The 13,608-nt window shown below is 50.5% G+C and overlaps 1 protein-coding gene across 3 annotated transcripts; it reads right to left on the reverse strand.

Moving 5' to 3' along the window:
• Positions 1 to 16: 16 nt before the first annotated feature.
• On the reverse strand, positions 17 to 12,989 carry CORO1B (coronin 1B). 3 transcript variants are annotated; one of them, XM_028739938.2, is made up of 12 exons: positions 12,605 to 12,989; positions 10,511 to 10,777; positions 10,003 to 10,205; positions 8,829 to 8,951; positions 7,975 to 8,104; positions 7,630 to 7,811; positions 4,904 to 5,023; positions 4,376 to 4,480; positions 3,590 to 3,735; positions 3,413 to 3,470; positions 2,139 to 2,420; positions 17 to 913 (listed from the first exon to the last, which is right to left on the reverse strand). In XM_028739938.2, the coding sequence occupies exons 3-12, from the start codon at positions 10,201 to 10,203 to the stop codon at positions 785 to 787; spliced, it is 1,476 nt and encodes a 491-aa protein (XP_028595771.2). In that variant the 5' UTR covers positions 10,204 to 10,205; positions 10,511 to 10,777; positions 12,605 to 12,989; the 3' UTR covers positions 17 to 784. The 3 variants fall into 3 exon arrangements, with proteins under 3 accessions (XP_028595771.2, XP_028595762.2, XP_028595779.2); XM_028739929.2 differs by lacking the exon at positions 10,511 to 10,777 and having other exon boundaries at positions 12,605 to 12,988; XM_028739946.2 differs by lacking the exons at positions 10,511 to 10,777; positions 12,605 to 12,989 and adding an exon at positions 12,313 to 12,526.
• Between the last annotated feature and the right edge of the window lie 619 nt (positions 12,990 to 13,608).

Consider the following 13,608-nt stretch of genomic DNA (forward strand, 5'->3'; position numbering starts at 1 on the left):
GACTTGTGCACAGAGCTGTGGCTTTATAAAGACTTTTATTTGGAATGAAAATATAGATTATTGAACCTGAACAGTTTCTTTTCGCCTCCAACCCCCTCGTGTGTTTCGTCAGAACCTGCTTAGCATTTGAGGGCTGGAGGGAGGGAGGAGTGGTCCCAGAGACAAGAAACTTAAGGACTGTGACTAGATGGCAGATTTATTTCATAGTCAAGCCCCAATGATCCCATCCATGGTCTCTTTGAAGTAAAATAAAATTCAGGCAAGGAAGCAGAAGAATCCTCAACAGGATTCTCAGTGGTCCTAGCAGGGAAATGGGGGAGAAGAGGCCTGGCCCATAGGAAGTACTGGCTTCCAATAAAGCGCAAAATCCACCTGCCATGAGAGATTGGGAAGGGGAATCCCAGCCTTCTCTCCAGTGGAAAGCGTGGGCATGTCAGACTGTGCAGTTAGCTAGTCCTGATCCCCACAGGGGGACATTCAAGCCAACCCCAGCCATGGGAAGGGGACAGGGCCAGAGGGGCTCTGGCCAGAATAAGGCAAAGGGACAGATGTGGGGAGACCAGCACATCGCCCCTCAGGTAAAACAGGGTGCAGGAGAAGGAGGAGATTTGGTCCGAGACAAAACCCAAGAAACATTCCCAGTAGCAGCAAGAGAGGGCAAGTCCCTGTCTCACACCACAGGGCAGGATGAGGCAGTGTATAAAGGGATTACTGGCAGCTCAAAAAAAGGTGAAGCGTTTAAGAAGATCCATGTTGGTGAGGGTCTCCTCCGCGGGGACCCCTCCTAGACATCGCCGTTCTCAATGCGGCTCAGCTGCTCCTCTAGCCGCCCAATGCGCTCGCCCTGCGCAGCCACAAGCATCCGCAGCGACGCCACTTCACGCAGCACTTCTTCAATGACCTGCCCGCCGTCCTGCAAGGAAGAAGAAAGCAGTGTCATGCTGCTCTTTTCAACAGGATCCCAGCTGCTCAGCTCAAAACCGCCCCATGCCCTGTACTCCTGGGACCTGCAGGACTTGCGCCTCCTCCCCCAGTGCATGTATGAGAGGGAGTGCACCATGTATGTGTGCACACACGTGTGCATGTGTCTGTGTGTGTATACCCACACACATGTTGGGAAGGAAGAAAGCAACACTGGCAAATGCTTGGTCAACACATGCACACACGTAGTGGAAAGAAGCAGGCTATTAGACAGCCAAAGAAAGAAATCCTCAGCAGACTGACTGACTTCATAGGATCTGTTCAACTAGGAACAGCCTGGCATTCAGGTTAAAAATGCCCTAAAGCATCCTTTGTCCTTGACAAATTGCCTAGTAGCCGCAGACAGCCAGGAATTCCACACAGATGCCTGAGTGGGCTAGCAAAGAGCAGAGCATGGATCATCCTGTTCCTCCTCTGCCAGTCTGCTTAGAAGAAGGCATTTTCTTCTTTCTTCTATCTGCCTCTGTTTCCAGGCTGGCTATGGAGGAGGGGGCATCCTTTCCCCTGCATATAGCATGGAAATGCAGGTTGCTAGCTGATTAGCAGGCTAGTAGAACGTAAGGAAAGCTCTTCTGGATCCAGCCAAAGAGTCCATGTAGCCCAGCATCCTGTGGCCAGCCAGATGAACAGGTGGAGCCTGAACACAAGAGTCCTCTCCTCTCTTGCAACTGGCATTCAGAGGCATCCTGTGCCTGAAGGTAGAATATAGCCTTACCCTCCACGAATTTGCCTAAAGCCACTCACACTGGTAACCTTTGTAGGCTTATTTGCTCTCTGTGGCAAGGGTACTTTGCAGGGTATGGGAAGCCCACTTTCTAACCACAGCCTCTACTGGCTCTTCTCCAACAACTGAAATTGGATGACTGCTCCAAAACTACAAAGGATTTGCTTTATTAATTATTATTATTGGAGAGAATGCTGGAGAGTCCCAGGATGCAGTGAATATTGGACATGCAGACCTTCTCCTCCGTTCTCCCTCCCCAAGGCACATCAGAATCCTGTTCTGCTCCTTGCACTTGGCTCTAACCCACATCCACCCACACCCACACCCCAGCTCACCCGCTCTGCAACCCTGCGAGGGACGACAGAGAAGCGCCAATCAAACCACCCACCCACGGAACCCCCTGTTCCGGCATAGGCGCCAGCCCTGCACATACCCCACTGGCAGCGCTGACGCTAATGGCAGGCGTGGCAGCAGACTGAGACATGGCACTGGGGTGTGTGGCACTCAGCCCGGCGCTGGGGGCAGCAGCGGGGCGGCTATCTTGCAGCAAGCTCCTCCGGCTGACTTTGAGGTCACGCTGCTTGGTGGGCACGTAGGCTTCGCGCAGCGAGATCAGGATGGGGCCCGCCGTCTTCCCTGCCACCCATTCCTCGGCTTCCATGGTGGCTTCTGGTCCAGCTGTGTCTGGGTACAAATCATCCTGGAACAAATCTGACTGCAGAGAGAGAGGGGGGGCAGCGTTAAGAGCCTGGGGCAATATGGAACAGTGCTGCTCCCCCCTCCCATGGGATGTACAAGGTAAAACACCCAACAAATTTGCTGTGTTTCAAAATTTCCAATTCTCAGTCTCCACTTTATATTGGCCTATCTTACAGAGCAGTCTTAAAAGACGAAACAGACGGCGTGCTTTGACTATCACGCTATTTAACTGTCAAGCAGTAGCATTATTATTAAATCCACATAGTTTCAAAGCTAGACGGGCACAGATCCAATTTCTATGCATACAGGCATATGTATAAAGCTTGATACCTGAACACTGGAGGGGAGGGAGGGATTTGCTTAATAATAAAAAATAATAATAGTTGCCTCAGGCACTCTGGGCGGCTTCCAACACATATAAAAACATAATAAAACATCAAACATTAAAAACCTCCCAATACAGGCCTGCCTTCAGATGTCTGCTAAAAGTTGTATAGATATTTAATGCTTATGTAATGCTCAGTTTGGTTTAAAGGCAAGTAAAGCACACACAACCATCAAATGAGGGGGGGAAATGCTTCTGATCATAGAAGGAACAGGGTTGAAATGGCAATGGTTTCAGCATATGACTTTAGAAGATCCTTCTGGACAGCTGGAAACCAGAGGGAAGAAAAGCGCTGGATGGAAATACCAAGCTACACTTTCAAAGGGACACAACCACCTGTCCCAATGGCCAGAACTGAAATGCTCACAACCTTCCAGGGTATATGAGATTATGTGTGAACCTCCTGCCAACTTGCTGGGTGGACATGGCAGTGGCAACAGCCCCACGGATTAATGTTTCAAGATTCTAACGCAGAACCATCAAGCCATCCACAGACAGGTCATGGCTCATCTGCAGTTGCTTGGTCCCGAAACAGAGGCAAGGGAAGCCCCCGTCCCCATCCCTCGTAGCTTAAGCAGCAGTTTCTTGAAAAAGTAGGCTAGCCCCCACTATCAAACACCCACCTTCCTTGGCACAGTCATGATAATGGGCTCACACTTGCGTTCGTGGAGTTTGTAAAACCTGCAGAAAACACACCAAGAGAGAAAGATTGATGCACAAGCAGCCAGTCAAGTCTACCAGTTCTTTCGCTGCTGTCACTCACACATACACACGCCCAGCCCCAGCATTATTCAGAATACCTGGCAATCTCACACTTGTTGACATCCAGACCCCGCTTGGGCATCCATCCCATGCCACGCTGGGGTTCTTTGCTAGTGAATGTGTTCAGGAAGTGGATGTAGGGTGCTTCTGCCGTGATCTCGAAGTACCGGATGCTGGAGTCACCCTGGAAGGGGGAGAGGGCAAAAAGGATGCACACAGTGTTACTAAGCCTATAGAGGACATTGTGATGCTTGGCATCCCTGGGCGGGCCACTTCCCCCCTGAGCACTTCGCTTTCAGTGGGACAGACTGGTTGAGGAAGAGGGCCAAGGGAATGCCCACCTTGCATGGTATTAACTCCCACTTCAGAGAGAGGGTACAAACCCAGACTTCTGGAACCCCAAGGAGAAGCCAGCTTTGCCCTTTACGCATCTTATACAGAGGTCAGACCCTGGAATCCACTTAGTTCAGTATTCTCTACAGCAGCTTTCCCCCAACCTGACGTCCTCCAGACATTGGTAAGACTCCAACTACCATCAGCCCCAGCCAGCATGGGATATGGTTAGGGATGATGGGAATTGTAGTCCGAAGCATCTGGAAAACACCAGGTTGGGGGCATCTGGCCTGCAGGGACCGGCTGCAGGTGTCTTCTTTTGCCCTATTTGTAGATGCCGGGGACTGAAACTGGAACCTTTTCCTTGTTTATTTTACTTTATTTATTGGATTTATATAATATACCCGAAGGTATATTAAACTGCAAGCTGTCAAATGCAGACTCTGATTTTAACTTAATTTCCCTAATTTCTGCTTAGTAGGAAAGCATACCTTGCCACAGACATACACAACGTTGGTGTCCGGGTCATAGAAGGGAAGAAGGGCCCCATTGCTTGAGTCCAGCTCTTGCAATGCCATGGGCTCCTCCAGATTCTCCTGCAAAAACAGAAAGGCACAGGTTACAGACCTCCTTGTTCAAATGCTATCCTTCACACCATCACAATCTTGATGTGATGATTCACCTGCCATCCATCCTGACACCATTCACTTGAGAGCAAGAGGGGAGCGTGCTCCATATGCCCATGAACCCACCGAGATTGAAAACCCAGCGTGGTTAAGACCCTAATTGAGGGGTGGGGGCAAGTCTATGTGCACAAAGCAGTCTCTCTTCAGATGTTGCCTCTCACCTCTCAAACACATGGAGTTCAACAGGAGTTCTTTGCTCAGGACAAGAGACCCTGAACACACAGAGAGAGCTTACACACACACACACACACACACACACACACACACACACACACACAACACCACCACCACATTCCACACACACCTCGCTCCCAGATCCACCTTCCCACTCACCGGATCCCAGAGTGCCAGCTGCCGTTCACTCATACGGCTGAAACCTGTCGTGAAGATCTTCCCATCTGCTAAGAAAATGGCCCGCATAGGGCGTGCTCCCTCATGGGCTTTCTCCTTCTCCTGTGAAGCAAAAAAAAGGGGTAAGATGTGGGGAATTCAAGAGGTGAAGCAGCAGGCAGGCTCCGCTATACTGCAGCACAAATGCAGGTTTTGCTCCCGTATCTGCTATGCTGGATCCGAACTACAACAGGAGAGTCACTCGTCTGAGTTTACATTCCCCCTAAAATCATGAGCGCCTTTCCCCAGGGTCAGACTGTGACTGGCCCTCAGCAGCTCATTCCAGCCCACTCCAGAGGAAGATAAGTGGAGGTGTCTTGTATGCAGAAGGGTCTGAGATTCAAATCTAGGCATCTCCAGTTAGGAGGGCCGCTCACCGCAGGGCTGAGAGACTCGTTCTGAGAGCCACTGCTGTAGTCAGTGCAGGCAACATGGGGCTGTGCAGACAAAGGGTATGATGTGGAGTCTAAAAAGACATGGTGTTCAGATATGCAAAGGCGTTTGATGCGTCTGTGTGTTCCTTTAACAACAGCAGGATTTAAAAGCCTGGCAACCTCTCCCAGCGTAGTGCTGCAATGAATGGAAGAACTACATCTGTTAAAACCACTTACTGCCATGTTACTATTGACAAAAGGAACCCACTCCAAAAACATCGTAAGTTAGAAAGTCAACACTTGTCTATCAAACCTGGATAACTTCCCAATATCATCTCCTCCACCCCCCCAAACCCCACCCCCCACTCAGAATCAATCCACTCTTGGTGCATTGTTATATACGGCTATACTGTGTAGATGTGTTTATGCTGCGCTTGGGGCTGCTGCCTCAGCTCACTTTGCCCCCAAACCCCACCTTCCCATCATCCCATTGCCAACGCCCTTCCTTTACACCTCACCCCAACCCACCTATCCCCACATTCCACTGGGGAGTGCCACCACTGGCAGTGGGGAGGGAATGAAGGGGAGAACGTTTTTCTCCTCTTCCGTTTCCCCCACAGTCTCAGCCAGGACAAAGGAGCCTTCATTTTAAAATACAGGTTTCCTTCTCTCAGCAGCAACAGGTAGATGAAGAGGAGAAGGACTTTCCCCGCCTTCAGTTCCTTCCACCTGGCAAGTGGCTGTGGCGAAGGCAGAGGGAGGGAGGGCGTGCCTGGGCCACCTGCCCACTCTTTGTGCCAGCCTGCCCACTCAGGGCTTCTTGGCCTTCCTTCGCCCTGTTTTAACTTGAATATTCATGTGCCCTTGTTCACCAGCATGACGACAGATGAATGCAAATATAGCATAGAGATACGTTATTTTGAAATATTACTTCCTTCTTAAAATAACCTTTTTATATTAAAAAAAATTAGCCCATTTTCATCCCTTCTTCGGATTCCAGATCAACCTATGTAGGAGAGGGGAAAGGAAGGAAGAGGTTGGGCCTCAGAGGTCACAACACATTAAATTATATACAGGCCCAAGCTAGGAACAGCAGGGAGATATGGGGAAGCAATCTCACAGATAACACCAATTTAATCATTTCCCAATCCTATACAGCACTGCCAATTTATATATAGTCACATAACAAAACTGGGGCTTAGCTGGAAACACCTGTGAATTGGTTTCTCAATAATATTACAGAAACACACCTGGGAAATGCTAATGCATTATCATTGACAGCATGATCAGATTCCTGAGACGCCTGACGAGAAGCCCTTATTAATTCTCATAAAAGGCTTGGGAGGGAGAGGGAAGAGAGGAAGAGGTGGGTGAAGCCTCAGAGGGATCCGATGAGGATTCCAAAACAGGGGTGGGGGACCAGTGGCTCTCCAGATGTTTCTGGATTACACCATCCCCGACTATCAGACGAGCTCTCGGGGGGCTGAAGGGAGTTCACCCTTGTCCCACAGCTTCTCTCTGCATAGATCCCCTGCTTCTGCTCCCCTATTTAGCATCACCTTATCAACATCATGCCTCCTTCCCTCCTGTATATTTTGCCATTAGCACAGTGTCCCCTGTGTAGCAAAGATGACACCGCCTTGAACTCTTGCTGATATGTGCACACACACACATGTAAATTCATTTACTTCATCTGAAAATGTGCATAACTTGCTCTACAGAAAATGAAAGTGCAAAGTCTGGTTTTTTGCCGGTTGTGAAATTTAGATTCATCGTAAGCCAGCACCTCTGCCTAGAGCACATTCCATATGCGGTCTTCATCTTCAATTAAAATTAGGCTTCTCCAAGCGCTACCCAATAAGCAATATAAACACTGCCACGCATCAGAGCCTATCTTATAGATAGCCCACTAACATGTCAACTACATAAAGATCAGCACTGCTGAGAGCTAATTAACCCAGGAGGCAAAGCGTCAGCTTCCCATCACCAAATTACTGCACAGTCAAAGCAGCGCAGGTCACATCTCAAGCCTTGCAACCAAGCTAGAAAAGGGGACTAGGGAGGCACAAACTACAGAGAGATACCACTGCTCAGATAACAGGACAGGGAGGACCGACTGTGGCCCAAACACATCTCACTGCAACATTCCCAAAACACAAAGGTGGGTCCCTTTGACTTGCAGAATGGCCAGGAAGTAATAGATTGCCAAAGAGAGGGAACACTCATGTAAACAGGTCAAGAATGGCAAGACAGACAGGCCAGAACCAAAAAGCTTCAAAGGAGGGAGAAACATACCGCAACAACCTGCCCACGGCGGGGGTCAATGATGCGCACACTTTTATCCTTGCAGGCTGAGCAGAAGAGGCTGCCGTCACGGTTCCAGCTGACATTATAAATGAGGTCAGGATGCAGATCTTCCAGGCGGTAAAGCTCCTCAGTTGTGCCCACGTTCCACACGATCACTACGTTGTCACAGCCTGGGGGAAAATGGTGCTCATTGGAAGAGGTTTGCCACAGAGTTCTGCGTTAGGCTGCCCTTAACTTTGGGTCTCAACCGCCCCAGCATGTAAGCTTGCAGCCAGATGTTCTCTACTTTTATTCTGCCTCTTACTATACCACCACCGCCGCCACAGATGGTACCTGCACTGAGGAGGACGTTGCGGGCAGTTGGATGCCAAGTGATGATGCCCACACGCTTAGAGTGCCCTTCTAGAACAACCACTGGCTCCGTCAGAGGCAGTGTCAATCCATTATCGGGGATCTGCCATACCTGGAGAGAAAGACAGGAGTGAAATGGCTCAACCAGCAAAGCACTTTCGTCTGCTCCGATCCTGTCACCAGTGGCACAGCCTCCCACAAAACCTCGCTCTCCCATCATTCTGACCCAAACGCCAAACAACATTCAGCCACCTGTGGAGGGAGGGTACACTGGCTTTAGCTTGCTCCACACCAAAGGGTCATTCTCCTGATCCCATCATCCCACATTCTGCGGATAGCATCTTGCTTCCAGTGTCTACAGCCCAGCTAACAGCTCCTCCGTCTGAATTCTTTGCCCTGTGCACTGTATTGTAACAAAACACATTTGCATATGCAAACTTAATTTGCCTAATATAGTCCGCCTCTACTAAATAATCATGATAAGAGACCAAGCAGTCAACAGGCCTCCCCACCCTGCTACTGAAAACCTTGCTCAGCTATCCTGCCTGTACACACATATCAAACTTCAGAGAGTCTGTGCTTTCAAGCCTCCACAATCTGAAGGACTAGAAACTTGCTTTAAAAATAGAATTTTCAAATGCACAGCATGCTCAATTTGCCACTTAATACTGACTGCTTGATTCATTAATATGTACAGCCCCAACCTTCTGTATATATTTAGCCATGAGCGTGGCTACAGGTGAGCCCCCCTTTTCTCTCTCTCTCTCTCTCTCTCTCTCTCTCTCTCTCTCACACACACACACACACACACACTCCTTTTACCAGCTGCCCCTCACCATAACAGTGCAATCCTCAGAGCCACTAGCGATGACGTTATCATTGTGCGGACACCAGTCAATGTCCAAAACAGGTCCTGTGTGCCCACACACCGTAGGGTAAGACTTATCAATGCGTCCGGTCTGGGGAAAAATAACCAAAGGGGACAAGATTCATCAGGCAGTCCCTTCCAGGCTCCTCCCAGCTTTCCCCATTTGTCCCACAAGACTATCAGCAGTCCCAGTACAAACCGTCTGTTCCATCCCTCAGTACCCTTAAAATATTATGTGCTTGAAGACACAAAACACAAGATAGGAGAAGGAGGAGGAGGAGGAGGAGGAGGAATGATATATTGAGACCCAAGTTAGAATATTGCAAGATTCAGGACAAGATAAAATAAAGTACTTCTTCATGCAGTGCAGAATTAAACTATGGAACTCTCTCCCACATGAGGCAGTGGCGGCCACCAACCTGGATGACTTTAAGAAAGGATTAGACTAATTCAGGGAGGACAAAGCTAACAATGGCTACTAACAGTGATGGCTGTGCTCTGCCTCCATAACCAGAGGCCACATGGAAACCGCAGGAGGGGAAGAGTGCTCTTGTGCCTCGGTCCTGCTTGTAGGTTTCCCACAAGGCATCTGGTTGGCCACTGTGGGAACAGGATGCTGGACTAGATGAGTCCCTGGCCTGATCCAGGAAGCCTCTTCTTATGAGCTGAGGAATTCTTGGGGCCAGTCAACCTTGTGCACATCTTCCCTATTCCTACTCCCATCCATTGACATCCCCAGTACAGTGGTACCTCTAGTTATGAACTTAATTCGTTCCGGAGGTCCGTTCTTAACCTGAAACTGTTCTTAACTAGAGGCGTGCTTTCACTAATGGGGCCTCTTGCTACTGCTGGCACACAATTTCCATTCTCATCCTGGGGCAAAGTTCTCACCTCGAGGTAACTCTTCCAGGTTAGCAGAGTTTGTAACCTGAAGCATTTGTAACCTGAGGCGTTTGTAACTCGAGGAACCACTGTACTTAAGAGTGTTAGGGTTGGGAGGGACTTCAAAGTGTCATCTAGTCTAACCTTCTGCTAACGCAGGAAATCTGTGGCTGACGCCACCCCCAATGGTCACTGGCTTCTGCTTAAGAAGCTCTAACGAAGGCGAGCCCAGTGCTTCCCAAGGCAGACTGTTCCCTCACCTTCTGTAGCGGGAGCACCATGAAGGCCCCTCCTCCACTGGCCTCTATAATCACAGCCACAAACTTGGGGTTGACAGCGCAGAAAGTGCTGTCCCAAGTGACTCGTGACACCCGGATGTCATCGTAGCACTGGTCATTCTTGACGGGCTGCCCAAAGACGTGGCGGAATTTGCTCTGGCGCACAACCTTTCGGAAGGACATGGCTGCAGAGGCAGAAGAGAAGAAAAGCGACACACCTTTATAATCTCGCAGGCTGGCTCATGCACAATGCTCCCCAAGGGCAATGCTGCAATATGATTTCTAATAGGGTTGTAATAAGGTTGTTCAGAAATGTGGAGCAGGAATCAAAGGAATTCGGCAGAGCTGCCGCACAGATTGCAATCACTTCACTTGCTGAAGATGTTGCAAGTCTGACCTCTTTCGACAATGAGCAGGAAGCCTCGGGTGCTCTTGATCAAACTTGGACCCCCCCCCCAAACATTCATATTCCCCCTACATACATAAATACCTCTGTGCACTCAGGCTCTCGGCAGCTCTACATTTTTGGCCTCCGTACAAATTTTTGCACTCCAGCTCATTTTATAATTGACAACTCGCATTTTCTCTGTGCTTTGCTTCTGTGTATAGGCAATAGTCACGTGCAGAGGCTCATTGATGACTCTGGCTGGATTATTTGCCACTTGTTGTCCTGTTTCTGTTTCAATCGCTGCCAGTCTATCGTCTAATATCCAACCTCCTTTATTACGGGAGGGTGGGTTTCTACCTTGATTCGGCTCTATGCAGGTGGGAGGGAAACACAGCGGAAGAGGGAATTAGCAGCTTTCTCCTTTATGAATCCTGCAGTAGAATCCCAGATTGATTCCAAACACTTCCCTTTTCAATAGATGCGTGCACACTGTAAATCAAAAGATACAGTGCTCTACACAATCTGGTACACAGGCTCTGCTATCCCATTTCTTTGGTTTACATGGGAAATGCCAGAAACGAAAATACACTTACAAGACCAGAGTACATACCCACCCCAATGTCACCCCTGAAAAGTGGCAGGCCAAAATCACTGAAGTTAAAACCCCTTAGTGTAATTAATCAAAAGGCCCCATCAAGGCCTATCTATGGATGACTGACAGCGGTCAGTCGCAAGAGAAGGAAAACGCACTGAACTTCCTGTAGCCTTATACAGACGTGTTTTTCATGGAAGCAGTGCCCACCAAAAGCAAAATTCAGCCTGCTGCTTCAACACCTGATCAGAGTGAGACCAAACAAAAATTTAAAAAGCTCTGCAACCACAGCACACAACCCTTACAGTAAAGGGAATCAATCCATTTAAGCACAAGTTCTGTTTCAAGCACACAGTCGTAAGACTTTTGGGGAGATGGGGTAGGAACTTCCGTCTTCAGGTTTCAGTGGCAGCCCCACCCACTACTCCGAACTGTAACCAGGTGTGACTCAAAGCCACAGGAGAAAAGTTCCCTTTGGGTGGTTCCTGTCAGAATGGCCGATGACAGAGAAGGACTCAAGAATGGGCAAGCCTTGTTTATTCTTCTGCGCAGTCAGGAAAACTTTGGAGGAAGACAGGAAGGTGTAGGAGAATTGGACGAATGCTACCTAACATCAGCGAACCAGAACTTTGAACCCAGAAGTCTTCCTGTTTTGGAGTTTGGGGACCAAAAGGAGACGGAGGGAGAAAACAACATAAAGCAAGAACTTGAGAAAAGCAACGGGTTCAGGGTTGTTGTTGTACACACACACACACACACACACACACACACACACACACACACACACTCCTTTCCTCGGGAAAGGAAGTGTTTCCCGAAGACTCATTTCCTGCAAGAAACAACCCCACAGGGAAATGGTTAAATCACAGCACAGTTGGTCCACTGAAGCCGCAGCCGGATGTGCAGCCGAACATTTTGCAACCAAAGCGCAGCTGTTACTATTGGACGAAAAGGGACCAGAAGAATCTGGCACAAGGAAGGTGTGGCCCCACCAGCGCTTACCTGGAGCATACCCTACCTTCCTCCAAACTACAACATACCCTTTTAAGGGGCCAAGGCAGTATACAAGCCTTGCCGGGGTGAGGGGAGTGACCTGACCGGGTACTTTTTCAATAGAGAAGAGCAACTCTGCTGGAGTTTAGCCCCAGAAACTACTAAATGCTAGCGGTCGAGCCCGGTGGCACAGACACAGCCAAAGGGAGCCTCTGAGCACCTACAAAGTGCTTTCCCTCCCCCTGGCACCGAGGAACCGCTCCCTTATACATGCATTTTGGTTTGCATATAAGCAGCAAGCTCTGGATCTAGAAAGTACCGAAAGGGAAGCTGGGGAGGCGGGGTGGGGAAATTGCCGCTCCCTTCCCGTTCCCGGCACCGGAGAGGCAAAGGCACAGCAGCAGGGCGGGACTCTGGGGAGGCGGGGGCGCAGAGGAACAGCGACCGAGCTGGGTCTGGCGAAACCGACGCCTCCGCCTCTTCCTCCCCTCTTGAGCCTGCCTGATTCCCCGCTCTTCCCGCCCGGGAAGCGCCTCCGGGCCCGGCTCTCTCCGCCTCCCCTCTCCCCACCCGCAATGCCCGCCGAGCTTCACCCGCCCACCGCCACTCACCGGCTGGGGAGGACGGGGGCGACCGCAGCAGCCTCTCCCTTGCGCGCTGCCCAGGGCGGTGCAGGCGGCTGCGGGGAGGGAGGGAGGGAGCAGCAGCAGGAGGAGGAGGACCCGGGCTGGGCTGGGCTCTCGGCGGCTACAGGAAGTGACAGCAGCAGCGGCGAGGGCAGGCCGAGGAAGCTTCCTTCCCCGCGCCCAGTTCACCTGCCTTCGGGGCTGGGAGAGGCGAGGCGAGGGGAAGGGCTGCCTCTGGGGTCAGCGGCCGGCCACGCACCCCGGCGCGCGCCAAGGGCTGCCTGCGCGGGCAACACCCGCCGCGACGGGACGGGGGAGATGGGCCGGGCCGGGCCCAAGAACTGCCGTCTCCGCCGCTTGTCTTGGCGCGCAATTTCCAGGCTGCAAGGGTGGCGCAAGAGACTCTGCGCAGAATTCCGCCAGCCTGGCGTTTTTCGACGGCGGGGCCGCCCCCCGGCTTGAGTCGTGGAGAAAGTGCCTCTGAGCATGCGCCGAGTGCATTCCTGCTTTCCCTGCCGGGAACTAATGAGAGTAACCAAACTGTGAAGGGAAGGCGGGGATTTTTCAGGAGGTCTCCTTTGGGGGAATTGTGGGCGTCGGAACCGCTTTTCTTGATGAGAAACTTGCTCCTAGTGATGTAAAAGTTACCTTAGGGTGATGGGAGGCTATAAAGCTTCTCAGGGCAGGGACGGAGCCACCCTCTCATTCTGCGCATAATATAATATAAGTGATTCTGAGATCGCATACACACCATTTCCTTTGACTCGCAGGGCGTTTTAAGCCTGCCAGTTCCGTGTCGGCCGGTGCGTGGAAGGTGCCTGAGCCCGCTGGTGTGGACTGTCCTGAACTGTACTTGGAAGGAGACACGCAACTGCTTCAAGGCAGGATGGGCTTGTTCAGAATTTATTGCAGTTCTTAACCCCCTCAATGTACATCAGGCATTAAGAAAGAAAACAGCAGAAAAAGTTCCCTGCCCCAAAGAGCTTACA

This window comes from Podarcis muralis, chromosome 1 (genome assembly GCF_964188315.1).
Source record: "Podarcis muralis chromosome 1, rPodMur119.hap1.1, whole genome shotgun sequence".
Taxonomy (NCBI): domain Eukaryota; kingdom Metazoa; phylum Chordata; class Lepidosauria; order Squamata; family Lacertidae; genus Podarcis; species Podarcis muralis.

Bases quoted from the DNA above. Each gene is read 5' to 3' on its own strand.
- CORO1B (XM_028739938.2), bottom strand. From the start codon at position 10,203: ATGTCCTTCCGAAAGGTTGTGCGCCAGAGCAAATTCCGCCACGTCTTT. The intron at 8,952-10,002 runs GTGAGGGAACAG...ATTTTTCCCCAG, and splicing joins TGGTGCTCCCGCTACAGAAG to ACCGGACGCATTGATAAGTC. The intron at 2,421-3,412 runs GTGGGTGTTTGA...CTCTCTCTGCAG, and splicing joins TCATGACTGTGCCAAGGAAG to TCAGATTTGTTCCAGGATGA.